This window comes from Cariama cristata, unplaced genomic scaffold, assembly GCF_000690535.1.
Source record: "Cariama cristata isolate BGI_N322 unplaced genomic scaffold, ASM69053v1 scaffold3292, whole genome shotgun sequence".
NCBI classification, from domain to species: Eukaryota; Metazoa; Chordata; class Aves; order Cariamiformes; family Cariamidae; genus Cariama; species Cariama cristata.
In genome coordinates, this window is record NW_009604318.1 from 55,664 (window position 1) to 82,544 (window position 26,881).

Sequence of the window (26,881 nt, forward strand, 5' to 3'; positions counted from 1 at the left end):
GGAGAGTTCTGCTAAGAACTTCTCTGCTCACCTTGCTTGGGTGCAGCGAGACTGCGCCTTTGTCGGTGAGGTCACTGCCTCTACCTGCCTTATCATGCTCGACTTCAGCGCCCCTTCCATTTTGGAGCAGTGCCTCCCTTAGCTGCTCCCTGACAGCAAACTCTGGAGAGGGATGAGGCAGAAAACAGGCGGTAATCATGTCAGCCATCCCAGCTGATTCTTCTGCTCCACAGGAGACTGTGTCTATGTTAAGAAGGTAACTTCATAATTTGCTCAGAATTGATGTCTTTGGGATAACTTTGGTCATCTTTTGGCCTCATCTTAGAACATCTGGCGTGGAGATAATGCTCAGCTAAATATTGGCCTGCTGAATCAGCAAATTCGCATTTCTTTGTTTAATGTCCAGAAGATCCCGAATAATTCTTTTAACCTCATTTCTTGGGAAAGTTTAAACGGGTAGAGGTGAGCAAACAGGCCTAACAGATAAAAAGAGATAAAAAGAAAGCCAACATGGTTTCTAGGAAAGGAGGCAAGATCATGGCTCAGTAACTTGTTGGAATTCTTGAAGCCTCTTCCTGCCAGAACAGACAAGGAGAAGGGGGAGATGCAGTGGGCTTCACATTCCTAGCTTTTTCTAAAAGCTTGTGATGGAGTTTCATTGCAGTAGTTAATGTCTGACGTTTGTGGTCATGGAACATGGGAAATAATTAGTTTCAGTGGCCTGAAGAGTAGGTAGGAAAAAGTACTGATAAAAGGTCCATTATATTTCTGCCAATTCAAAATTTTTAGTCAGATACTACAGGGAACAAAGGTTGCCTCGGGGCTTGTGTCTCCTGAGGAATGGATAAGCTGATGAGGTAAAAAATAAGATTTTGTATTTTTGCACAACCTAGGTAGGGAGGAGGCATTAATAATCAACAGTGCTGGTATACAGTGAAAGATTTAGATTTTGTAGGATCTTTTGGCTTTTCAACTATCTTGCAGATTGCATGGATTTCTAGATAGGAGATTACACCAATCTTCATTAACCCTGAGTGAATATGATGTGGCACTTGTGATCGATCTGTTGCTCTGATAGGTTTAACATTTAGCTTTCTCCTTCCTCTGAGCAATTTTTTATTTTGAAGAAATGTGATTCCCTGGGTTGGGATACAGACTGGAGAGAAATTGGTCCTCTTTCTTTGTTTCTTTTTGCTTCCTGGTTAGATCAATGCAAAAATATGTGAATATATCTGTGTATGTGCATGTGTTTGCATTTCTGTATCCATTTATGAACATATACCTCTTTTGATAATGCCCATTCTGGAAAAAAATTACTATCCCTAAATGCATGGCAGAGTACTTTGAATTTTACATACCTGAATTTGACCTGATCTTCATTGTAGAAAATACTGGGGTTTCCTTATCAAGTTCCTGCCAATTTAGATAGGAAGGTGACTGTAGGAGATGGTGAATTTTTAGCCTAATCCTCACTGGGGTGTGCGCATATATATATATATGTATGTGTATATATAAACTGACATTTGAACCCCTGGAATTTTATTTGGGTACAAGGGTTGTGCTGTATATGCTTTTAAATTTCAGGTTCAGAATCCTATAATCTGCGAGGTGCTTGTCTGAATTAGTTTGACAAATCTTTTTACCTCTAGATCAGCTGATAGAAATATGTTGAACTTATTAAAATAAAAAATAAACCTCATGAGTTTCAACAAGGTCAGGTGCAGGGTCCTGCACCTGGATTGGGGCAAGCCCCGGTATCAATACAGGCTGGGGAATGAAGGGATGAAGAGAACCCCTGCCAAGAAGGACTTGGGGATACTGGTGGATGAAAAGCTGGACACGAGCCAGCCCAGAAAGCCAACCCTATCCTGGGCAGCATCCAAAGCAGCATGACCAGCAGGTCAAGGGAGGGGATATCTCCCCCTCTACCCTGCTCTGCTGAGACCCCCCCTGCAGTACTGCCTTCAGCTCTGGGGTCCTGAGCACAAGAAGGACATGGACCTCTTGGTGTGAGTCCAGAGGAGCCCATGAGGATGATCTGAGGGCTGGAGCATCTCTCTCCTATGAGGACAGGCTGAGAGAGTTGGGGTTGTTCAGCCTGGAGAAGAGAAGGCTCCGGGGAGCAGCCTTCCAGTGCTTGAAGGGGGCTTGTCAGAAAGATGGGGACAGACTTTTTAGCAAGGCCTGTTGCGACAGGACGAGGGGTAATGGTTTTAAACTAAAAGAAGGTAGGTTCAAACTAGATATAAGAAATAAATTTTTCAAAATGAGGGTGGTGAAACACTGGCACAGGTTGCCCAGAGAGGTGGTAGATGCCCCCATCCCTGGAAACATTCAAGGTCAGGCTGGATGGGGCTCTGAGCAACATGATCGAATTGAAGATGTCCCTGCTCATTGCAGGGTGATAGGACTAGATGACCTTTAAAGGTCTCTTTCAACCCAAAGCATTCTGTGATTCTATGATAAAAAAATGATCCTAGACGCAACCCATCAAATATCTTTCTCCTTCTGTACTCTTTCAGCATGATTTGTAGAATGCTAAGGATTTCTCTGTTTGCTTAGCTTGGAATTAGCCTTGTATTTCTACTTTAGTTAGTGGTCATGAGGAGTCAGCAGGTTGAAGATATTTGTTGGTTTTGTGTAGTTGTGTCATACATTTTTGTGTAACCATTTTGCCTGATCTGTTTGCATTAAGGCTCTGCCTGATCATAATTAGACTGCTGGGTACACATTAATGTTCTGCTGAGGATCTACTTGTTGGTTTTAATAATGTCATCCATCAAGCTCTAGCATGTACAGCAATATTTGCGCTGTAGTAGACAAACAGAGTAAACACTGCAGTTATTTATACAAAAACTGGCCAGTAAGTCAGGAAGCTCTGTGTGGATGTTTTTATTTATTGAAACGTTAAACTGATACTCTAAAATGAGTCCATCAGCCTAATAAGACTTTGTTGTTCTTGAAATGAGAGAAAAGTAAAAGGTTGAAGTTAAGATTTCTAGTTAGAATTTATATTTTATATCTGTTTAACAAACATGTAGACTCATGTTTCCTATCTTCTATGCACTAGTTTGTCTGCTTTTCTAGCTGTGTCTGCTGGTCAGAGGGAAAGTACTATCTCTCTACTTTGGTCTTGTCTGGGTTCAAGTATGGATGAAATTCCTGACTACGCCTCTCCTGCCCTATGTCTTGACTCCTGGTCAGTTCTGGGGAAGTACTGGTGCTCCTTCTAATCCCTTTGATGACCTCTTATAAATGTCTGTACACACTTGGGCTTCAGAAAAGCAGCATTGTGCACTGGAGTTGCTCTGTCCTTCCAGACGGTTTTCCCTGTGATTAGTGCCTGACCTTCTGTATCTGGACAGATACTTAAGCGGCATCTGAAGTAGCGATGCTTTCCTGAAGCTGGGCCTCAGATCCTGCAACACAAAAATACTGCTTAGGACTACTGAAGTCCTAAGCTTTGTAGTTTTCTTTCAGAGATGTCGGTTGCCTCATGAGAGTATGGTAACTTAATTATGTTTAATTTTTGTGTCTCTTCCTCCCTGTGTCTCACTGCCTTCTTCCATAATGTTCTCCGATTTGCCCCAGGTTTCTTTCTATGTGTTTATCTATCTCACTTGAATCTTCCCATTTCCCTTCTCCCTCTGAGGAGCAAAGTGAAGAGACGAGGGTCTTGGCACAGCCCTCTCTCATGTTTGCATTCTCTGCGATGTCTCTCTGAAACTGAGGAATGGGGAAGGGTGCGATGCTCTCGGCTCAGAGAAAGGTCCTGGATTCTGAGAGCATTTGGTCCTTTCCGTGATGAGCTCCAGCTCTTGACTGCTGTGGTTTATGTTGCAGTGCAGAGGTGTGTTTGCTGTGATGGTTAGATCCTTGGGATTTTCCTGTATGAATGACAGATTAAAAGTGACAGCTTTTGACTGAGTAACTTAGAACAATCCCTCTCTTTTCTATTTTTATCTTTATCTGTGTCGCTTGTTGCATTTTCAAACATGGGAAAACTGTAGTCCATATTTGTTCAAAGAACCGATGTGTTTACAGTGATGCAGAATAACCACTCGTGCACCAGTGTCTGTGAGCCACAACATGGTCTAAACATCGAAGTAAATAAAGCTTTTTGGCTTTACACTGAAGTAAAAAAGCCAAAGACCAGCCTCCTGGGGGTGGGAACTAAGTAAAAGAAGCCAGGAAATGGCTTAATGCGCCTTCTCCAAAGCCAGTGGTAATACTGCCATTGATTTCAGTAAGATTTTGATCAAGCCCGTGGTGATAGGATGTAATACATATTCAGCTTGTTTTCTGTGAATGCCATGAAGCTGTTTATGCTGTCATTAATCAGGTGGCTTTGCTGGGAAATGCATCTCATTACCTGGCAGCTGACAGGAGGCCACTGCCACTGGGCACCAAAGCAGGCTTGTACAAAAATACCCCATCTGCATAGCTGGAAAGTACAGCTGTTACCGTTGCAAATTCTCTCAGTGAGCCTCTTACTGAGTGGGGCTTGACAGCTGAGAAAACCCCTACAAACCATGGGGCAGACTCAGCACGTAGTTTTCAATCAGGGACACAAAGATTTGATTCAGAATTGGAAATTTCACACAGACATCGTACAAGTATATAGGAGCTTCTGCGCTTCCCAGGGGTGTTTTATTTAGAAGCACGTGAGACTAGAAGAGGCAGTTCTCCCCTTGTTGGTCCTGATAGTTTAGCACAAAGACCTAGAGCAATAACATGAACATGTGTGCATGAAAATGTCCCACTGGCTTCTGCAGGATATTGTGACAGTAAGTTTCTTTAGTGCTGCCTGCAGGTGCAGTCCCCCCTGTGAGCCTCATGTGCTGTCATTTCTGAATTCAGACTATAAAGGCCTCAGGACTGGGACTGTGCCTTGACTTGTGTCTGTGAGGCACCAGGGACTCTTCTGGTTGCTGTCAGTCATCGCAAGCAGTATTCATCCAAATTTGTGTTTTCTTTCACAGGAGCTTGAGTTTGAACATGAGAGATTTCTTTTTATTAAGTGTGAGAAAAGCTCATGCTGGTCTTTTTCTTAGTGAAAATTTCTCTTTAGCTTGTGTTACTTTAAAGGTGACATTTTATTTCTGAGTCGTTTAGAGAAAGAGGTACTAAAGAAACTAGATTCAGGTCATATTAAAAATATCTCTAGCTACATTAACTCTGAAATTAGCCATTACTTCTCTTCTGTCAAGCTCACGCTGTGATGTGTTTATGTCCGCATAAAGTACCACGCGGGTCCTTCTCTTCCTTTGGGGTGGAAGTTGGAACAGCAGCTCTGGGAACCCGGAGGAGGGCCCCTTAGGTTAATAGTCATTTTTACCTGATTTGCTGACTGTGTGTGTATGCAATGTGTGTGCTTTGTGCTTCTGTCTGTCTATACCAATGACAGTTTTTCCCTAATAGCTTTTTAACCCATTGGCCCTTTTGAGTCAAATCTGAGGATATGAATCTTGGACACATTAGGCTTTTGGAAGTTTTCTGAAAACTAGGAAACTGGGTAGAGGAGAAAGCCCTCTCCCTTTGATGCTGCCACTGAGGGAAAGATTGCATCACCCACATTTACATCAGAAACCCCAAGTGGAAGTGCAAATGTGTGGGAAATCAAGCCATTAATTTTTCAGTAAGTTTAGTTTTGGGGTTTTTTTTTATTGTCACTTCCCCTTCCACCATACTATCACGCTCCGCCAGAGCAGATGTGCTGACTGTGGTACTGCATGAGGAGAGAAGCGGAGCCGTGGCACTGCCTTAGTCTCCTCTTCCTGCCTGCCGACGTGGAAGGATCATTTCACTCTCTACTCCTGGCAGCAGAGGTAGTAGCCAGTGCTGAGGTATTGGGGACCGGCTTCATTCTCTTGCATGACACAAGCTTTTCAACTCAAGTTTTGACTTCAACAGAATAGCTCAACCCTATTAACATTATCAGGCAGAAATCCCAGGTTTGTCAGTTTTGTCAAGTCAGGCAGGCTGTGAGGTTAAATCAGCACTCAGCAAAGAATTAAAACAGAAGGGCTAGAGGAAGAATTGCTAAGTAAGTTTATCAGTGTGTGTGTTGGCTGGCAGCTTGACAAAGTGAAGCCAGGAGCTTAGATAGCCCTGTAAGTCAGGATATAGGAGCTGTAATTGAGAAGTATCACAGAAGCAATTTGGAAAAGCATCTGTTCAAAGTTTGATTACTGTGAATCATCCCACTCTGCTGGCCTGCTCTGCTAGTCGCCTGAGCTGCTATTATTTTGCCAAGAGAACAGCTTGACATGCATACACCATCTAAAAATAAAATACACTTTAAATATTAACATGTTCAAAAAATATAGATTCATTCAGTTTTTGAGCGTAACAATTGCTTAGTCATTCTTTAAGAACATGGAAAGAATTTAATTGAGAGCTGTGGAAGAATGCCATTCATCAGCAGCACAGGTGTTCAGCCATCTCCAAAACTGTCCCGCTCAGCAGACTGTGCTGAAACTCTCCAGACACTGAAACATTGTTCATTATACATTACTGAATGTTGTTTAGCCATTGCAGGACTGATCCTTGCTCATGAAACCACCCCCGACCAACACCACAGCAGGCTGAGATGGGCATGGCTCAGTAAGAGTCTTGAAACTGTTAAAAGAATCTTTTAATTTATTTGAATAGCTTCATGAGTTTCTTAGTGTTTGCAATTATGAGAAACAAAATCTGGAACTGAATGCTGGACCCTGACTGTTAGCTCTTAAAGCAGATGCTGTTTGGTACAGAGACTCCAAATATTTTTTCTGATTTATTGCCAAGTCTGACCTTGTCTCTTCATTCTGGAAGGGAGATACTGAGGAATTTGAAGGCTCCAGGATCCCTGCTGCTGAATTCCATGTTCTTCTTTGTTTAGCAGTCTCATTAAAAGGTCTGATTTGATCTTTTTCTTCAATCCCCTTCATTCTCTCTGAACTCAGGCCCTCTGTTGAAGCAGATGGCTCAGTTGAGTTGCAGGGACAAACTGACAAATTCAAAACTGGAAGTCACAGAAAAAGCATCTGAAAAAGCAAGATGAAAATAGCCTCAAAGCTGGTTTTGGAACCCTACATAGTTTGCAAAGCTGCAGCTACTGCAGGCAATGCCAGCGTTGTTTTTACATTTCTTGGAAGGTTATAACCTTCAGATGGGAACCTATCCTGAGAACAGGAGTTAGCGGACTAACATAGGCATGTGGCGGAGTGGTGAGCATGGGACGTGGTAGCCCTTGAGCACTTTCCTTTCTGATGGCAGAGTTGTTTTGGGTTTTTTTCTTTTGGTGAGATACTTATTTCCTGAAAGATGCAGCTTAGGGGACACTGAAGCAGTTCTTGAGTTCAGGCCTATTCCACCAATCAGGACGGGTCAAAATTAAAATACTGAAATGTTGAAATAATTTTGATTTTTATAACATCTGAGAAAGTGAAGAGTGAGATTCATGAAGGCTGTTTAGAGAAGGACCAGGTGGAGCTCTCTCCTCTTGTCAAGATATCCAGCAGGTGAGAGATGTGGATTCATTTCCATCCTGTCTCTCTGCTTCAGCCATTGAAGTGAAAGACAGTTATTCACACAGCTCCACAAATACACCTGAATCCAGTGCTGAGTGCTCCTGTTGCCTTGGTAGGTTGCCTGTCTTTTGCATATTATCATGGCAATATTGGCACACCAGTGAGAAGGGAAGATCCTGCTTAATTCTACAACAGTTTGTAGAAAGGACCAGCAGGTTCATCTTTGCCAACAGAAGGTGTTCAAATCCAAATGCCCTTGAGCCCCAGGCAGAGGTGACTTTCAAGGGTCAGAACCCAAATCCTGATATACGGTTTGGTTTCACAGTTGTTGTTGATGTTTTCTTTGAGTTCACAGTCACATGTTCCTATAGTCTTTTAAAAGCATCAGATCTCTCCTGGAGATCAGATTCTGGTGGATCTGATTCCTTTTTGGTGCAAGATACCCTCGAACAACCTTGTCCCCTGTGCCTGTCTCTTTTTTCTTTCAGTAGCTTATATCCAACTGATTTCCATTACTTGTTTCTGTACCAGTTCTAACAGCTGTCCTTTCCTTATGCTAAGTGCCATTTTTTTGCTCACACTAAGGCATAGGCCTACCTGCCTGAATACTTCCATGTCCTCATCAGGCCTTGTTGCAGTCCAGCTCCTGCCTTTCCTCAAGTGAACCCATGATGCCGGAGACATATGACCCAGGGCTGTAGATCCATTTTTCTCCAGCAGTAAGTACACACAGAAGTTCTCAGAATGCTCATCTTCCCTTCTGATCTTATCTCCTGCCCTCATTGACCCCTGCCTCCCACAGAAGTGACTCCCTGCGGCTTACGAGATCAAAGTCATGTTTCTTGAAGACTTCTGGAAAACCCATATTATCTCCATTTGCTGCATTTTTGTCCCCATCTCTTCTGATTCCCTAATCTCTTCCCATCTGTCTTTTTCCCTTGTTCACTAAATTTGAATTATGCCAGGCTGCTGTATACTTCCCAACACTATGTGTTGACTCATCCAGTCCATCAGTCTCTCCCCAACTGGAGTCCTCCTCTCGGATCCACCTAGCTAGCTCTTCCCCTGCCTTTCCTCCTAACAGGAGTACAGCTGTTCTAATATATCTTACTTTGAGGAATTAAGCCCATGTATTTCCTTGTGTGAGCATGAGCATGGAGACTTTCAGCACTGTGTAATGATGTCTATAAACAGGTGGTGAATTAGCTCCAGGGTTTGGGAATCTACGTTTGGGAATGGTGGCTTGATTTGGACTAAATATCCAAAACTTCATATTTAACCAGAGAAACAGGAATGCAGAAAGGAACTGTGTTTTTGCCTGTTGGAGACCTGCATTCAGCAGCAGCCCTGGCTCCTGTCGCTGGGGAGTGTGCGGGAGAAGCTCTCTGGAATGTGGCTGTTAGCATATCAAAGTAGAGTAAACATGTAGATGATACCCTGCTTCCTCTGCTCCAGTTAATTAAGCCACTCCTCATGTCATGTTAGATGGAGAGGATTTATTAATGTGCTGTCATCTAGGGAAGCAATGGTTTGCTGAAAGGGAGGAGCCATGTTAATGGCATAGAGGATGTCATGCTGAACAAAGAGCAGATGTCAAATAAACAGGGTATTTCTTTTTATCTCCTTCTTTGCTGAGGTCTTAGATCCCAGTGCTTTATTGTAAAAGCTTAGAAAATTAGGGCTAGAGAGAACTTCAGGTGGTCTTTTAATGCATTCCCTCGCTCCAAGGCAAGATCAGTGATACCAGTGTCACTCCTGATGGATATCTGCTCTATGAGACTAACCAGTATACTTGTTTCCAGCTTTCTTTGGATTACTGCAAATGCCATACCTCTCCTCAGATATGGTCAGCGTGGTGAATATTTATGCTTGTGATCACAAATCCTTGTTGAATCGCATAGGAAAAGAACGTAGTTTTCAAAGATGCCCATGCCAAACCTCTGAGGGTTTCTGAAGGTTGTCTGCTATTTGCTGGCATAATGCACTGTTAATAGCCTGTCTGGGATGTTTTTGTAGGCCTTGGTTAAAGCCTCTCGTAGGCCAAAAAGATGTTAGATCTGTCACCTTTCTTCATCTCAGTGCATTTGGTATCTGAAGCAACCTTTTAGTAGCTTGGGTGAGGACAATTATCCCTAAAGTCATGAGAGGCCTCGTTCTCTAGGGCTTTTCAACTGTCTGGGCAGCCCCTTGTACACTGGGAGAGGCTCTGCTTAAATCAGGGATTTAACACAGTGTAAATCCAACGCAAGTAGCATTAGAATGAGGCTCTTGACATCTTGGGGAATGTCTGTGTGTAGGCAAGTTAGTAAAGGAGCAGATAAATGATTCATCCGTTAAACTTAGAAAACCACAGGAGGGTTCCCAGGAAACATAAAAGCCCTGCAGAAGGACTGAAAGCTAAAGCTGAGAGTTGGCTATGCTGGGGAAAGGAATTCCACGTGTTCCATTAATGACCATCCTGCAGAGTAACTAAACAAAGAGAAAAAGAAGATAGCAAAAGTGTTCCTTTGAGCTCTAATGATTTGCAGAATCTTGCCTTCTTTGCAGGTTTACAGACATGAAGAGGTCTAGCCTCACAAAAACCTTTTTATTAGAAAGGTATTGAGTAGGGTGACTTGCATAGACAAACCCTGGTTAGATGTCAGGTAATCTGTTTGAAAATGGGGGCAGTGCATTCCTCACAGAGTTCAGTGTGGGCTGAAAGAGTCACCTGAGGAGTTCTGTAGAGCTTCAGTGGTGCCGTGGCTAAGATTTGGGTGTATCTGCACAGATCGCAGGCATTTCGCAAAGACTAAGGAAGGCACCTCATGGAATCTGGCTCTCACAATTAGAGTCCTGGTCTTGTGAAATGTCATCCCAGGCCAGTCGCTAGACCCTTGGGCACCATAGCAATATTTCAGTACCAAGTATCTCTAGGCATCTGCAGTAGTCAGAAAAGTATCCCCTATAAATGGTATTGTGTATTTCATTCTTTGTGGTATTAGGACCTTGTGTTCTGAGGAGTATTACATTATCAGCTCTAGAAACATCAGAGCTAGTATTGTGAATATCGGGGAGAGATTTTATTTGTTAGTCTTTCAGGGTGTGTGTAATGAAAATCAAGAGATTCAGAAAGTAACTACGCTTTGTGTTTCAGCTATTTATTTTTCTTGCTGGGCTTTTGGGATTCTGACGGCAGTTGTGTATACTGGAAGTGACAGTGTTTTCAGAGTTACAAGGAAGAAGAGATTTTATTGGGCACTACAGGACAACAGGCAGTCCCATAGGGGAGGTGTCCAGCCACAGAGTACACTGAGTTCTGGGAAAGCGTGCTGCATCTCTGCAGGTCATGCTGGTTTGGAGGCAAGGAGCAGAGTTTTATAGAGGTCATGTTGAAATTCGGGGTAAGATAGAGGATTCTGTGATGATAGGCGTATTTGCAACAAGTTGGCTAGGTACTGAAAGTCAGGGTCTGATGTGTATTCTCAGAAGGTGTGGTGGCTTCTTGCATGATCTTACCAGTCAGTTATTTGAATGTTGTGTCTTAGCTCACTTTTCTGTAAAGTTGGTGTAGTACTGCCCAGTTTCTCAGTGAGGCAGGGAGGAATATAGATGGGGACTTGGATACCAGTTTGAAAACCTGGTATGAAAACAAATGTGTGCTGTAGAGTCAGAGAAGTGAACCTCACGTGCCCTTAGCAAGAGGTTTCTTGGGATTCCCAGGAATTCAGATCATCATCTGCCTGCAGAAAAGGCATGGGCTTACCAATGCTCAAAAAAATTAGTGCTGGAAACTACTTCCACTACTTTCCTCCACCAGCTAAAAGTAGGGGAGTTGTATACACAATACACCTGCCTGGATGGTATTCTAGCTTAAGTTCTGCAGAATTACAAACTGTGTTTGAGGACTTTGACTTTGACTATTCCCTTGTTATCTGAGTGCCTACCCAGTCCTGCATAGAGGGTTGTGTTTGGACCAGTCCTGTGTTGCCTTGTTTCCTCTATGTGGTTCAACCACCTCCCACCCTGGAAGGAATTTAAGCCCTCAGCAGAGAGTGGAAGTTCTACCACTCAACAAGATCAAGTGAGTTGTGAACTGATTTCTTCCCTGGGCTCATTTTTGTCTCTTGTACGGCACCAAGAGAATGAGACACATAGTAAGTCATATTCTCTGTCTTTTGGTTAAGCACAAACAGAGGAAAAATGGTGTCGCTGTTGTCAGTGTAGATTTCTTTCTCAGGCACATAGAGATTGAGCTTATTTCATATTTCACATGCCCTTTAAGGGTAAAGACATACTTATGGGAGACCTGTTTCAAATAGGCTATGGCTGGCTCTTGCAGTGCCTGGGAGCCCATTTCGTCAGATGGTCTATGGCATCAGACTCTCTTCCTAGAAATACTTGAGTTCAAAATACTGTGGCTTACACCGGGTACAGCACTTGGCCTGATTGTTAACTTGATTTTGTACCTGACTGTAGTTGTCTCTTGTGCATTGGATGGTTGTACTAAAGTTCTTGCACTTGTGATTCATAATGAGGGTATTGTTTCCAGCATGGTTTTCATTAAATACAGTGACAATGAAAATTATTGCTAAGGGAAAACGTTTCCATACGTGAATATTAAACTCTAATGGAAACTATGTTGTTACTGCAAGATTAACAGAAATTGGCATCTAGATGACTATCCAGCATTAAGCCAAATTAATCTGTGCCACTAAAATTGCATGTCTGGCTTTGAATTAGCACATTCTCATAAAATGAAGGAACAGCTCACCCTGTTAGCTTCTTCTGGATGATCCCTGTAAACCAAACTTGGAACTGGAGGCTCAGTAGGACAGTGATGGTAACAACCTTAGCCATTCTGTGTTGTACATGCTGGAGAGGGTCCTTCCATGGATACTGTTCTTTTTTACCTGGATACCGCTGACTTCTTGGGACCTCTGTTTATTCAGCTGTAGAACAAGGATTGTGGGTTTAGTGGGTACTTCCTCTTTAATGTTTTTTAAATTTTGGAACCTTTTATATGTAGGCTTTATAGAAAGGAAAAGTATTTTTCATTTTTAAGTATCATAGCACTGAAAGATTCCCTTGGTGACTGACTTGATGTGTAAATACAGGCAGGGCATCTCTGTCAAACGTATCATTGCCATTGAATGGAAAGGCAGAGCATGAATCACTTCTAGGGTTTCCTTATTTTACTTCTGTAGGATGTTAAGAGAGGCTACAGGAATGTAATTGATGGGAATGTGTGAGCTGCACAAATTGAAAATCGTGGGAGGATGAGAAAAACATCAGCTCAACACCAAACTAGTAATGGTGGGGAATGGGAGGTTTGCTCTGCGCATGTGGATATGCAGTGAGTCTCCATTTGTGCCAAGCAGACTTCAAGACTTCAAGTTTGGCTCCCTTCCCAACAGCAAATACATTGAGAAGAGTAAAGCTAGCCAAGTTTTAATCAAGTAAAAGTTCTGTATCCAGAGGTGGCTGGTAAAAGAAGAGATTAAAGTATTAGGAGTGCAATGAAAACAAGACATTAGAGAGTTGAAAGCCGGAGTACCTGGACAAACCACTTGCTGAGTGAATATTCCACAGTCGTCAGAAGGAAGCCCTGGGTGTTTCAAATAGGATGAAATGTGAACCCATGCACCAGAATTTGTCTTCTTCCAGCTTTGGCTATCACTGTGGCAAGTATGTAATATCCTAATGCCTAGCTGAGCTGGTAGGATAAATGTAATCATTCCCCTTAGAGATATTGCTAGTAGAGGGCTCATTAGCTGGCAGAAAGGCCAACAGCTGCAAACTGTTTATATATGACAACTTTTTGGATAAATCTGAGTTTACACAGTTGCCTGTGTCCTCAGGTTTGCTGTGGAAGTGCAGAATAGCTCTGTGTATTCAAACCCAAGCACAGAAGTTATGGACTGTAATTTTGCAATTTCTCATGAAAGGAAGGAAAAAAAACCTCACATTTTGTAATAGTAAAAATAGTAATGGACTTTCCTTTCCAACTGATGCTCCTCCTTGACCTTTTTTGATATTAAAAATAGATTTGTGGTAATCGCTGGCAGTTAGTAGTGTATCTGGAAAGATAAGGACTTTTTTTTTCCCTGAAGAAGGCCACTGTCTGTGTATTTGCACGAGCACAGGAGAAGTCTGGGGTTTTATTAAAAAAACAAAACTAACAAACAAAAAACCCAGACAGTTCAACTTTCTTCCCTATTCTTCATTTTCACACACTTGTCTCCTAGAGAGGGCCAGGAGCAAAATTACCAAATAAGAGAAGTTCCTCTTATGTTATTCCTAGCCTGGTAGAACCACAGCATGCCAGGATTTTCGCAGACATGTCTGAATTAATTAAGTTTCTATTCCACTTCTGCAGACTTGAAAGGCTCAGGTAACAATCTGGAATTTTGAGAGGCAAACAGCAGTGTCCATCCCAATGAAGAAAATAAATCATATTAATGCAGCTACCAAGGCATTGTACTACTAGCATTGTCAGTTAAAGTTGTATTTTTCTCTGCATATCAATTATATGGATCATTGTATTGAGTTACAAAAAAGTTGCATTTATCTTAATGGTTCAGATATATTTACTAAAGAACTGTATTATGTTTGCAGATCAATTGCGTATTTGCTATTTATGTTCAAATGAAAGATTTAATGATAAAATGTATTGGTCCGAAAGAAAATCACAGTCTTAGGAAATAGTTTGATAGAAAATATATATTTCATAAACTTTCTTGAGGCAAGCTTTTTCAGGCTTAAAATGTTATAACAATTTGTTATAACTGGCTTGCTGTTCCAGAATGACTCTTATTAATAAGCACTCAGCAGTTCATGAGCTGGACTTCTTACTGAGTTCATTTCATGTACTGCAAAGTTTTCTGCTCTCTGCTCTTCTAGGATTATAAGTTTCCCTGCCCAGTCCACTTCTGTTCCTATGTTGTCTGATCCCTGGGCTCCACTGCAACAGAAGTCTTTAACAATTGTAATAAGAAACTAATTTTAGATGTCTACATTTTTAAATTGGCTATTGCACATATTATAAAATGGCCACACAGGATTCACATTAAGCATTGAAAATAGTAAAACCAAGGTAACTAAGAGTCTGTAACTGAGCCACAGTCACTTCTTTTTCAGCCATTGATGGATGTACAAATCCTTAATCGTTAGTTTTCCACCTTTGAATAATGAGGCTTTTAGCACAGAGCAGTGCTATTGCCAGTGAGTTTCAGTGGGGATTAGAACCACTAACCAAAGACTTCAGAAGAATTACCATTTGAGGTAATGTATTTGACATTTTAATTGATATTTAACCTCTTTTAATATATTGTCAGAATTCTAGACTATTTTGCTATACTACGTCTCCCAAACATGGAAATATTGCCCCTTCCATCTCCAAGTGACAGCAGACATTAACTCAGCCTCATTTTGTGACATTTATCAGAACAAAATTAGCATGAATCATTTGAAGCTAAACTGGCTTGCATGATTGACCACCGAGCTTGAGATGCAATACTGTTTTGCTGCTTCTCAGTTAAAACATCATGTATCAGATACAACTGAGATATGTGTTGGCACTGGTTAAATGAAAGATAAAGGTGGAATAATCAGGTTTAGTAGTAGGAATAAAACACTTCCAGTAAGAATCCTGCTCTGGTCATTGCTGTTAGCCATACCTAAAACTGCGGAAAGGTAACCAAAATATCCCTCCCTATTCAATAAAAGTTTATTTCAGCTGAGTTGGGTCAGTTTATTACAGAGCTATGTTTGCCTCATCCCCAAAAGGCAAAGGGGGTATTATTATTTGTAAGTCACCATAAGATTGCATGGTAGCAGATATGAATCAGGAGAAATATCTACTCACCTTTCAGGAGTCAACCAGAAATGTTTTGTGATCTTTAAAAGAAACAGAAGGCATGTTCATAGCCCAGGACACACTGGAGACACCTACAGTTGAGATTCTGTTCTATGACCCATTCATTAGGCCATCAGGTGTGTGGGCTGAGGTTGCGACCTCAAAAATCTTTCTCAAAGTAACATATGACTTCCTGAGCAATTCCTTGACATCCTTATGACTATTCTGTGAGTAAAAAGCAAGTTGGTTGAAGAAGAGTGCTGAAATCAGCCTTCTGTGGTCATTGCTTTAAAAAGATTAAATCTTGATTTCATTTTTTGCATGTGGTATGAATCTGACCTTCCACAGTCAGCACTTTTAAAGTAAGCGTTAGTGTCTGATTTCTGCACTGCCTTCACTCTCTGCTGCTAGTGCTGAATTAAAAGGCTATTGCCCATCCCTTCATTCCATCCAGAATCCCCCTGGCAACAAACATCCATATCCATATTGTTGTCAAAACTCATAAAAACAGACTTGGACTTCTTCCAGGTCTAAAGTTTTACCCTGATAAACACAGCTTTGTCAACTCTGACAGAAGAAAAAAACCAAGAGATCCTGTCTCCCTTACATGGTTGTTTTCTGCTCATTAAAGGCAGCTAGATCTTAGCTATCCCTCTGTGAGAACAGTATTACAGTGAGGAAATAGATTTCTTGTTTTATGTTAAATATAAACAAATATATCTGCTGTGAAAAAATTGACAGGCATTTGTGGAAGGTCTTTACACTTCCCCTTCTTCCAGCATGGCAGAAGGATATGTGAAGTGGCAGGATGAACTTGGCATTTAGGTTGCTGCCTGCTATCTGGTAACCTTGTTTTATATACACACTTGAACTGTTTGTGTGGCTTTAGAGAGATGCTCGTTTAGCAATGGGGGACTTGTATAGAGACATCCTTAGACTCTGTCTTTAACCTTTGTGCGTAACTCCCAATGATTTAACTGTGGTTTCTAGGTGGCAGATGAAACAAAATCTCATCAGCAAATTGTCCTGTGCATGGCCTGTGATGCCATCACAACATTTCCAAGTACAATTGCGCTTTCTGCAGGGGACAGTCTGGATGCAGGAAGGGCATGTGAGGACTATTGTTTTTCCATCGCAGAAGATTCATGCCGTAACTTCTGAATTCCTTTTTGACTTCAACCTGCAGCCATTTGTGGTGCCCACACAAACAGGTGTAGAGAGTACTGTGCAATTGTGCATGGGATCAAATCCTAAATTCCACTAAGTCATAAAAGACTTCTGCCACCTACATTGGCTTTGTGACTCGCCAACAGGAGCTTGCCAGCTTTTCTGAGTCTGCCACTCTTGCTTTCTTTAAGTGAGAAAATAAGGGGAAAATGGAAGAACTTTTCAGAGTCTCTGCTTTTATTGTTTTATTCCTTCTCCCCAACTTTATTCTGAAAATGGGAGAACTCCATTGAAATGCTTGTTAAGGCTACTTCACTGCATCTTCTAACATTGTAGTAGAGGGCATTAATAGACAAGCTTAGATGAATTTTTGAGTCAGTGAAATATACTTTTGAGACAGTGAAATATATTTTCCAATGAAAGCAGTGAAGATGACTGTGTTTAATTTGTTTCCTGTCTGACAAAATTCTAGACTGATTTTTCAATAGAATGATGAACAAAATACTCAGATGATTTTGTGTAAAGCAGCAAACTGCTCTAATATTTTTCATACTGGGCGCATTTTTTATCATTTTGGTTGAGTTACGACTGTATGTTTTGAGTGAATGAGCTGTTTCACTGATTCTGATGGGAACATTCTCTGTGTTTCTGTTGCAGGAATTGCTTACCTGGGAGGTGTCTGCAGTGCCAAGAGAAAGTGTGTGCTTGCTGAAGACAACGGTCTCAATCTGGCATTTACAATTGCACATGAACTTGGGCACAAGTAAGAACTTGTCCTTCTGTTTCTTTCTTTCCTTATGCTACTGTAGCATACTTTTATTTAAAACCATACAAGGGAAATTACTAGTGTGGCATGCTTGTTATGATTTCATAAATCTAGCAGATTGCTAAATAACTTAAGTTTTAAGAGGCTTATGTAAATATTCACTTCAGCACACATAAATCTTTCTATTTGATCTTCCTCTGTTTTCCACTCTATGTTTTAATTTTGAGTAGCACAAAGAGGCCTCATTTGCTTAAATGATTGATGGTAGTAGTTAGAGACAAATTCTGCTTTTGTTTACACTGTAGAATAGGTCAAAAAAAATGACATCAACTTCAAAATCTTTGAACTTGCTAAATTTTCTCAGAAGTTCAAATGTCTATGTCAAGGATTTTAATAGTTAAATACTTTGGTAATGGTTTCATCTCTGCATGTGAAGTAATCTACTGTGGCTGAAATTGTAAACATCAGTATTTTGGAAATGCCCTTAAGCAGTATTATTTGATCAACAGAAAGAAATCATATAACTTGATTTATCAGCTCAGTCACAGCTAACTAACGCACTTTGAACACTGGCTGGAAAAAACAGCAAAGAACGTGATAACTCCTAGTCAGACGGAAATTTGCAGAATGAGATTAGCAAGTACTTTCTGCAGGTGCCTTTGAAGACTTTTTTAAGCTGCCTGTAAATATCCCATGGACAGGAGAAAACAAAACTGACTGGAAGTATCACCCGCATCATCTTAATGCAGTAAATGAGTTAACCCAAAGGTCAGCATCCACATTCACTGCTTTCCAGGCTAAGTGTAATATGCACATACTCATAATACTTACGAGCTTTTTTCCCTTTCCATTGACATCGCATTGGTTTCACTGTGTCACAGTTAGACTGTGTAAGGTATAGAATTAGACCAGGAACAATTTATACAAGGGCAAGGGCTGTATGTATGGGATTTTCAAGTACTCCTTCCTTTAGCCTCTCTGGATGGAAGGTGGGAAATCCCACCATTGTTCCTTTAGTAAGAAGTTGTGCACAAGTTTTGTCTGCACCCTTCTGGACTCCTACAGTTCATGTGTCTGTTGTATCTTCCTTTCCTACAGTAACAAGTATTTGACAGCTAAGTCAGAGGCAATGTATCATGTTCAGATTCTGGCCAAGCTCATGCCATGACAAATAATTGTTTTATGGCAATGTATTTCAAAGTTGCATGGAGGATATTTAGGTTAGTACCAAAATTGACAAGACGAAAATGAATCTCCTGTTCACCCTCCAGTGACACCAAAGGCAGCTGAGCCAAACCGAGGGTGGTTTCAGCAGAAATGAAGGACATTTGGTTTTGGTTTTATTTAAATTGCATGCCAAGATGTTAAACTGAGCCTAAACTTAATAACAAATTAACCTGTGGGTAATGTTAAGGGAAATTCAGCACTCATCTTTGGATGGGCCAAGAGCAAGAGGAAAAAATACTTGAGCTGCAGAAAATCCAGCTGTGTAAAAGAGTGAGACTGGTCTGCCCTGGTGTTTGCCAAGTTTCTCAGCAGAGCTGTCAAGCTTCCTTCTAATAATGCCTTGCAAAAAATCCACGACATAAATAGGGGATGTAATGGTTTTGGATACAGCTCTCCATCTGTGCAGAAAATAGCAAACTCCATTTTCTTTTCTGAGTGCAATTTTGGTGGTAAAACCATAATGTCCTTTCTCTGATGGTTTTGTTTCTTTTCCTCCATCTTGGAAAATTATTTCAAGAGGTGGGTATGACATATCTAAAGGAGTTGACAGAAGGTGGCTTGGGTTCAGTACCCTGGAGGGTTTGGACAGCGAGTGTGCTATTGTGCAGAGAATCTTCTGCTTCTGGAGAGTCATAGATCCCATTGTGGAGAGAGATGGAGAGCTTAAATGAAGATTGCAGGTGAAGAAGGACAAATGACAAAGGAGACTGCATTTTCTAACAGAGCTGCCCCATGAGCCACTTTACTGAGAGAGAAGAGACTAGAACAGGCTCAGGCAAGAGAGACTGGGAAGAGTACTTGAGTACTGGAGGGGCGTGGAGGGTCTGTAAGAGCCAGTCTAGGGACCTAAGGGGTCTGGGGAATGTAGCTCTCACAAGGCACGTGAGCCAAGAAGGCTCCAACTGAAGCAGCTAGCTGGGTTAGGTTAGAGAAGCTGTTGGCAGGATTCTGCTGCCGCAGGTGTTTTGGGGACATGTTTCAGGTTAGCCTGTTTCACTAGTTGCAGTTCTCTATCACACGCTACTGGAGCAAACCCTCCAGCCCTTCTGCCCCCTCTTCCCTTGCTTAAGTGCAGCCGTAAGCCTGCATAATCAAACCCCAGTGTGCCAAATCAAAACAGAGGGGGAAAAAAAACCACCTCTCTCTCACCACCCAACCTGATCACCAAAATCATCCCTCTATACTGTCATCTACCAGTGGCCTGGGTACTTATTTCAAAGTCTGGTCAGTTTACTGGTGTCCTTCCAGCCTTGAAGGACTCAACAGGAGTCTTTTCATTGACCTTACTAGGTGTCAGGCCTCTCCTTATTCTTCTGGTTTTGATGCTCTGAGCAGTCCTGTTTCAGCACGTCTTGTGCAAATAGAAGGATTGTTCACAGACTTTACCTACAAACTCATAGTTTTTAAGTGAAATGTAAGGAAATGTATTGCAGAGACAAAGACAAATAAGCTGACATGAGATTCAGGTTTAAAAATGAAAACCAAGGAAAACAAGGTGCAAATTTCTTAATTAAAAAAAAAAATCCAATCAAAACTTACATCTGTGCTGGCAAAAATATAAATTTTGGAGAGCTGTAATTGTGAGCTTTTTTGAAGTCTGATTTCCTTATGAGTGTAGAAAAGCTGAGATTTATTACTCCTTGCCCAAAGACTAACATATGTCTGTGGAGATCACAAGCTCAGTTTGGCATTCACAGATATTTTCTGATGTGGACTTTGGAAAAAGTGAATGGATTACTAATTGATGTGTCAGATTCCTAATCTGCCACTAATGTCATTTGGACTCACTGCAGAAAACACTATTACGGACAGCTGCACTGTGAAAACATGGAGACATCATTAAATAGGTCCATTAGTGTCCTATAAAAGTTCATCTTCAAATTTAACCTATAGACTTCTTGTTGCTTGATGATAGGCTGAGTGACATAACTTTTACCTGTTGTATTTATATCTTCAAATCTGGAGCGCTAATTTTGGTCCATGGACGCAAAGGGAGCATCCATTTGTATTTAGATACAATTTTTCCTACAAACTGTCCAGAACAACTTACAAGAAGGTAACAGGCAGGGCAGCGACCACTGAATATGTGATGAGGCTGCAAATCATAAAGTTACCATACAAGACAGGACCTCAGCAAGCCATGTTCCTTCATTAAGCATGGTCAGTAGTGGATGTCTGTTAAAGTAACAGACTTTATGTAACCACAGTTAGTTGGTTTTTATCCAGAGCTTACTAGGTGGAGTACTGTGTTCTGACCTACACAAAAGGGAAGACACAGAGATCACAGTGGTCCCTGAAGTCTTAAAAAGTGTAAGTCCAAGGTCTTCATATTATAAGCAGCTTAGTATGGTGAACATTTTCTTACTCTCATCTTTCCTCAGACTAGCAAGGCAACTCCATCAGTAAGAGCTTGAAAATGCCCTAATGTTGTCAACAGGATCCTGAATGGTGCTTCTCTCCTCCACACCAGTGTGAAGTTGATCTGAGATTCATACCCCAAAGACCACCCTGAACAACTGTGACTTTTAGAAAAATAGTGCTACTTCCCCCTCCCCTGGTTCTCTTTTTGCCTACAGCAGTGACATTGTTACCATTTTCAAGTCATTCTCCAAAGAAAAAGGCAAATAAGTTTTTTAAACAAAAGCTAGGATTCATCCTTTTATCCGTTATCCACTGAATGAAGTGGGTGGGCTGTAGCCAGTGGTTTTTCAGGACAACAATGCCAGCTTTGTTGCCGTTCCTGTTTCTTTCAACAGCTTCGGCTTTCCTGTTGTGGGATGGGGGGCAGGCTTGAGTGAGGGGGGGAAGATTCCCATTCATGAGCTGCGGAACCTGGCACTGCCTAGATGGTGAGAGAATAGCCGGAGGTGGTATGGCTGGAAGCCACGCCGTGTCAGATGCCCTTAAGAAAGTGAATCAAAATCAACTGACAATAAGCAAGATGCAGTCTGTTGCCAACAGTCTGAAACCACATGGCCTCAAACTTGAAGCTGAAACAGATGAGGACAAAAATGAGTCCAAAGGTAAAAAGCCTGTAGTGCACAAATCAAACAGCTCTAGATTTGGAATCAGACAAGAGAAGAGTTTAGAACCGGCAGCTGTCTGTCCAGTATGATTATTTGCTTTAGAGGTTAAGTATTGATAGATGTAGCTTGATTAAAATTACTTTAGGGTGCATAATTATTTGCTGCATAATGAAGTATGGCCTTTGTGGTGTCTCTCAAGCAACAGTGGTGTTGCAGGTAAGGGAAAAGCACTCTCTGGATGTTCCATTTGTGGCCTGATATTTGTAGAATCATAGAATCGTTTAAGTTGGAAATGACCTTTAAGATCATCAGGTCCAACTGTAAGCCTAGCACGGCCAAGTCCACCTTGAAACCATGTCCCTAAGCACCACATCTACACATCTTTTAAATACCTCCAGGGATGGTGACTCTACCGCTTCCCTGGGCAGCCTATTCCAGTGCCTGTGACAACCCTTTCGGTGGAGAAGTTTTTCCTAATATCCAGTCTAAACCTCTCCTGGCACCACTTGAGACCATTTCGTCTCGTCCTATCACTCATTATTTGGGAGAAGAGATTAACCCCCACCTTGCTACACCCTCCTTTCAGGTAGTCGTAGATGCTGATAGACTTGTGAATAAACTTACCTCCCTGATCTGTCTAGTGCAGCACCCAGCAGAGAGATTCTGTCATGCAAATAGTTGTAAGGCAGAGTGTGAAAATATTGCAGACTGAAAGGGAATGTGTCTTGAGCAGATCCAAAAGGTACAGAATAACACACTGTGACAACTTACACTGGCAAAGCCAGGTCTGTGTGGTGCAGGGATACAAGCTTAATTCCCAAGAATCAAACAGGAAATTAATAGTCCCCCTTCTCCTCTGCCCTGCAAGTTATAAAGATTTGGTCATAATGCATTTTAAAAATGAAAAGCTTTATGTGAGAGCTGAGGACCACCACAGTAAATAGGACACAGATCTCAGCAGTCAGGTAGTGCTGCAGAGCGCACACTGTGCTGATATAAAATTGTTTCTTTTTCTTAAGCAGTCTGTTTCGTGATTCCAGTCAGCACAGTGCCGGCAGCAATGGAGCCAGCCCGCCAGATGATGGTGTGGTGGGTGCAAGGGGAGTGGTGCTGGAAACGGTATAAAAATGGAGGGACCTTTGCTACAAATTCTCTCATTTTATCCTGGGATTATAACATTTAGGTGCAGGATGTGGGAGATGAGAAGCTGTTTTGAAGGAAAAAAAACCAACAACCGTCTCTGTCTTATTTAGAGCAGCTCACTGTAGTCTAGGCAGCTGAGTGTAGTTTCTGTCCTCGCTGACTTTGAATATTATCCCTGTTTTTCAGAAAAGCTCCCATCTGAGCTTCTTTTTCTGCTCTGTGTTGCTTTTTTGTCCATCTGCATTGTAATGATGGCAAATGCAAGGATTTCTTCATAGCATTTGTAAAGAGCTGGTTTTCAGAAGTATGAGCAAAGCAACCAGTAGGATCCTTGTGTGTTACAGTGCTGACAGCGCGATCAGTCACAGGAAAGAAGGCAGACCTTGCAACTGCTGTTTGAAGTGTAGCAGAGGCATGAGTTAGTTCCACATTTATCAGGCAGGTTCTGCCTGACCTGAATTTCTGTGGAATGTTTTTCTTCATTGCTATTACAAAAGTACACCAATTAATTGCCAGGAAGCAATCTGTCCCCAGATTACTTCTTACCTCACAAAAGGCGTTAAAACCAACATTAGCTAAAGTTGCAGAATCAAATATGTAGAAGCACCAAAATCTCAGTTTCAGGGTTATCTGGACAACTTAAAATTTAACTCTAGTCTCTCTGTCTTGCACATGTGGCCAAACCTCTATGCATAGGGTAGTACTTCAACACGTAAAGACTTTAGCTTAACACATGCCCACGGGCATCTTACTCGCTCCTGTGCACGAATGTTTTACTAGAGAGAGACCTTGCAAGTGGTGCCCATCTTGTGGGCCTATAGGGTGGTATCCACTTACGTGATGGCTCAGGGATGCAGCCTGTGGCTGACAGGATCTGTCCTGTTACTGGATAAACCTCTCCAATGGCACTGCTGAGAGTTTGGATGTAGATTCTGTCTTGTGGTGGAGAGCTGTGGCACAGTTCCCTCTGTGCCTTTGTAAAACCCTGTGTGGCTGTTTTGACCATGCTGCGAAAGACAAATGTGTTGGAAGTCACATGTCTGCATTTGTAGGGGTTGAAAGTCAAGGTCAGTTGGATCCCAAGGAGGACTGGAGCCAGAGGCGATCCCATGCAAGCTTTACTCTAGGAAGCTCAGGTACTAGTCACTGTGTTGCTGCACCAAGACTTCCTGAGTAGCTGAGTAGTTTGATTCAGGCAGTTACTGCCCCAGCTGTATTCTCCTAGCGCCAGCACTCTCCATTTTAAATCTCACAGGAGTGTGTTGCTGTTCCAGTATATTGCAGTCTCAGGATTACTGGGAGTGACTCTCTGTAGACATACCCTGAGGCTGGCCAAAAATGCTGGCAACAGTCTGTACCCACCCTGGAGTTGCTAATTTTATTTTCTGCCATTTGTGTTGTAAATCTGTTGTGGAATGTCTCTCTCTGTTCCCAGGCTCCCTTTTCTTGTTCCCCTCCTCCCAGGTTTCATTCTTCTTCCACAGATAATTGCAAGCACATTTTCACAGTTAAGTTGCCCTTCTCTGTAGAACTCCAAAAGGACATAATGGAACACTGCCTATTTCATAATATATGTTTGTACATCAGAATCGGTATGATCTAGTCAAAGCAGTTATTTAATAACATATTCTGGTTTTGAAAGAGAACTAGCTATAGCCTAAAATTTCAGGAGATGCTTCTTCCACTTCTGGTGACACAGTGAGGGGTCTGTTTAAGACAAAAAAAAAATATATTATTATGTACCTAAGTAGCTTGATATTAGTAGCTTGATAATAGGTTTCTGAAAACTGTGTCCTACGATAGTCAAAAGGAAGCAGAGATCAAAGACAAATATAGATCTAAACATACGTAAATAAAAAAAAGTCTTTGGAGATTTCTGCAAGCATGGATGGTTTGACCTGAGGAAGAGGTGGTGATGGAGCACCACTAAACAGGAGGCGTGTTTGCCCAACAGAATACAGCACATGATACCTGAGTAAGTTAATTTGAATCCCAGAAGTAGAATATCCCTGTTGTATTAACCTTGTCTGGGCAATGGCAGTAGGATATCACATAGAGAAAAATCACATAAAGGAAATCACATACAGAAGTCACATAGAGAAAAAGAAAATTGGGAAGAAGAAATTGAGAGGTTCAAGTAGTATCACTTGCCAGACTCTGGATGATGGGCCTGGTTTTGGGTGAGTTTTTTTAGTTTTATGTAAAACTTCAAGATATTTACAGGTGCAGTTACTGAACCTGCTAATCCTAGCATGGTGGTGGGGTATCTTCCCTCCATCATGCGTATCTTTTCTCACCCTTGTATCTTCCAAGTTTCATAGTTTATTTGCATTATTGGAATGTAACCATATTGGAACTGGGCGTGGGAATGTCCACCTCCCATTGCTTTCTGGACGCTTGTGGCAAGAGTTAGTGTGGTTCTGGGCAAGGGTTTCTATGGTTTTACTCTATGCTTTGTGAAGGATGTCTGTGTAATCCCTAGTGAAGCAACATTCCCTTGTAGTCCCTCTAGATTCTTTGTTTTTGAGCATCTTGTACAGCTTTACTTAACATAATAAAACTGCACCAAACAGGCAAACGACAGTCGTTTAGAAACTACCAGACAACACAATTTTAGTTTAATCAATAGCTTTGTGGCTTTGCCAGCTCTGTCTTTCTTTTTGAAGGCTTATTCTGCTGAGTAAGCCAAGGCCATTTTAAATAACTGGGCCGTAATGATTTGGCAAATCTTGCATATGCTTCCTGCTACAAGGGTTCTGGTTTCATACTTCATTGGCTTTGCTGGCAACAGCCTTGTGCACCCAGTGACCCAAAACATAGGGACAATACAAGTCCTCATTGTGCAACCTCTACAGTACACACCACACCGACACAGGAAATATTAGGTTTGCGAGTGCCATTTACCAAATAATTATTTGGTTTTATACAAGGGCAGCAATCTAGCTGAAATATTTACTTTTCCACTAGCAGTTGGGTTCCAATAGCCTATAACCCATGCTGTCTGCCTGGCCTGCTGAGTTCAACAGGTTCCAGGTGAAAATGACTGCAGAGCTGGGGAAGGTGATAAATCCCAGATTGTCACTTGGAAAAACCTTCAGTAGTAAGTCAGCAGCAGCAACACCAGTGGAAATGTTGTTGCCTCTAAAAATGTGATTCCCTTTACTGTTATGTCCGTGGAAGGCTGCACTGTAGTGGAACAAGGTTGGCTGCCTCCAGCCCAACAGTTGTGTTGGGGAATAAAATTCAGCAAAAAGAGTTTACTAGACAAATGAAATAAACAGGCCTTCTTTGTCCTCACTGATCCCTTTCCATTTGCTAAATCCTTCCTACATCAGATGCTGGGCCTCTTTCCATTGCTGGATCCAGCCCAGCAGGGAGTTTTGTCATCTATGTCTTTACTTGAACCCCAGTTTCCAAAAAAGAGAAGAATAATCCATGGTTTTCTCGATTTTCTGCTTTTGTTCTTATTTAGGTAAAACAAATCAAAGCAAAAGGAGTCTAATCATAATGGTTTGTTCTCACTTGCTTGAAAAGTTTCCTTCCTGCTGGGCTCTATTTAGCTTAGGGTGTTGAGCCTTAAAAATGAATATTTTTTACTGTACCTTCTTCCTCTACCGCTGAGATACTCAATTTGTATGCCAGATCTTATCCACGCATGGGACAGTTTGACCTCTCAGAACTTTGTGATGTCCACCTTCTGGTAGCTGACTCTCACCTGGCGGTGAGAGTCCAAAGCCTGCCTGTCTCTTCCACCTGCTACCAGCTGGGCTCCCTTCCTGTCACCCTGCTGTTTGCCAGCATCACTCCGGAGATAGCTGATGAAGCGGCAGGTTTCTAATCTAGTGTTTTAAATATTCATTTTAATTACACAGATTAAAACTAAACAGGATAAAGAAATGCTCCCTAGAAACAGTTTGCTGCTTAGTTTAGGTAACCTTTACACTTAGTTAAAGTATTTCTTTCCTTCAAAGGAAAAGCACAGCTTCCTTTCTTCCTCTTTGAAACACAATTGCTAGCAACTTTCAATGGGTAAATTTTTTCCTGTCTAGCGCTTCCTTTATCTTGAGTAAAGCTGCTTGGTGTGTAACATGGGATGGGTTTAGCCCAAGAAGGCAGAACTCTTCCTTAGTATCCACCATGAGCCACCATGGCCATCAACGGTCAATTACTGATAAAAATGCGGATTGCCTGGGGTTAGTAG

General features: G+C 41.7%; 1 protein-coding gene across 1 annotated transcript in view; it reads left to right on the top strand.

Annotated features, from left to right (window-relative positions):
* The window catches only part of ADAMTS17 (ADAM metallopeptidase with thrombospondin type 1 motif, 17), a 181,495-nt gene that overhangs the window by 45,791 nt on the left and 108,823 nt on the right, over window positions 1-26,881 (top strand). Inside the window, exon 6 of the mRNA XM_009695531.1 lies at window positions 17,176-17,281. Coding sequence (XP_009693833.1) covers window positions 17,176-17,281 — 106 coding nt within the window. The remainder of the gene's footprint in view (window positions 1-17,175; window positions 17,282-26,881) is intronic.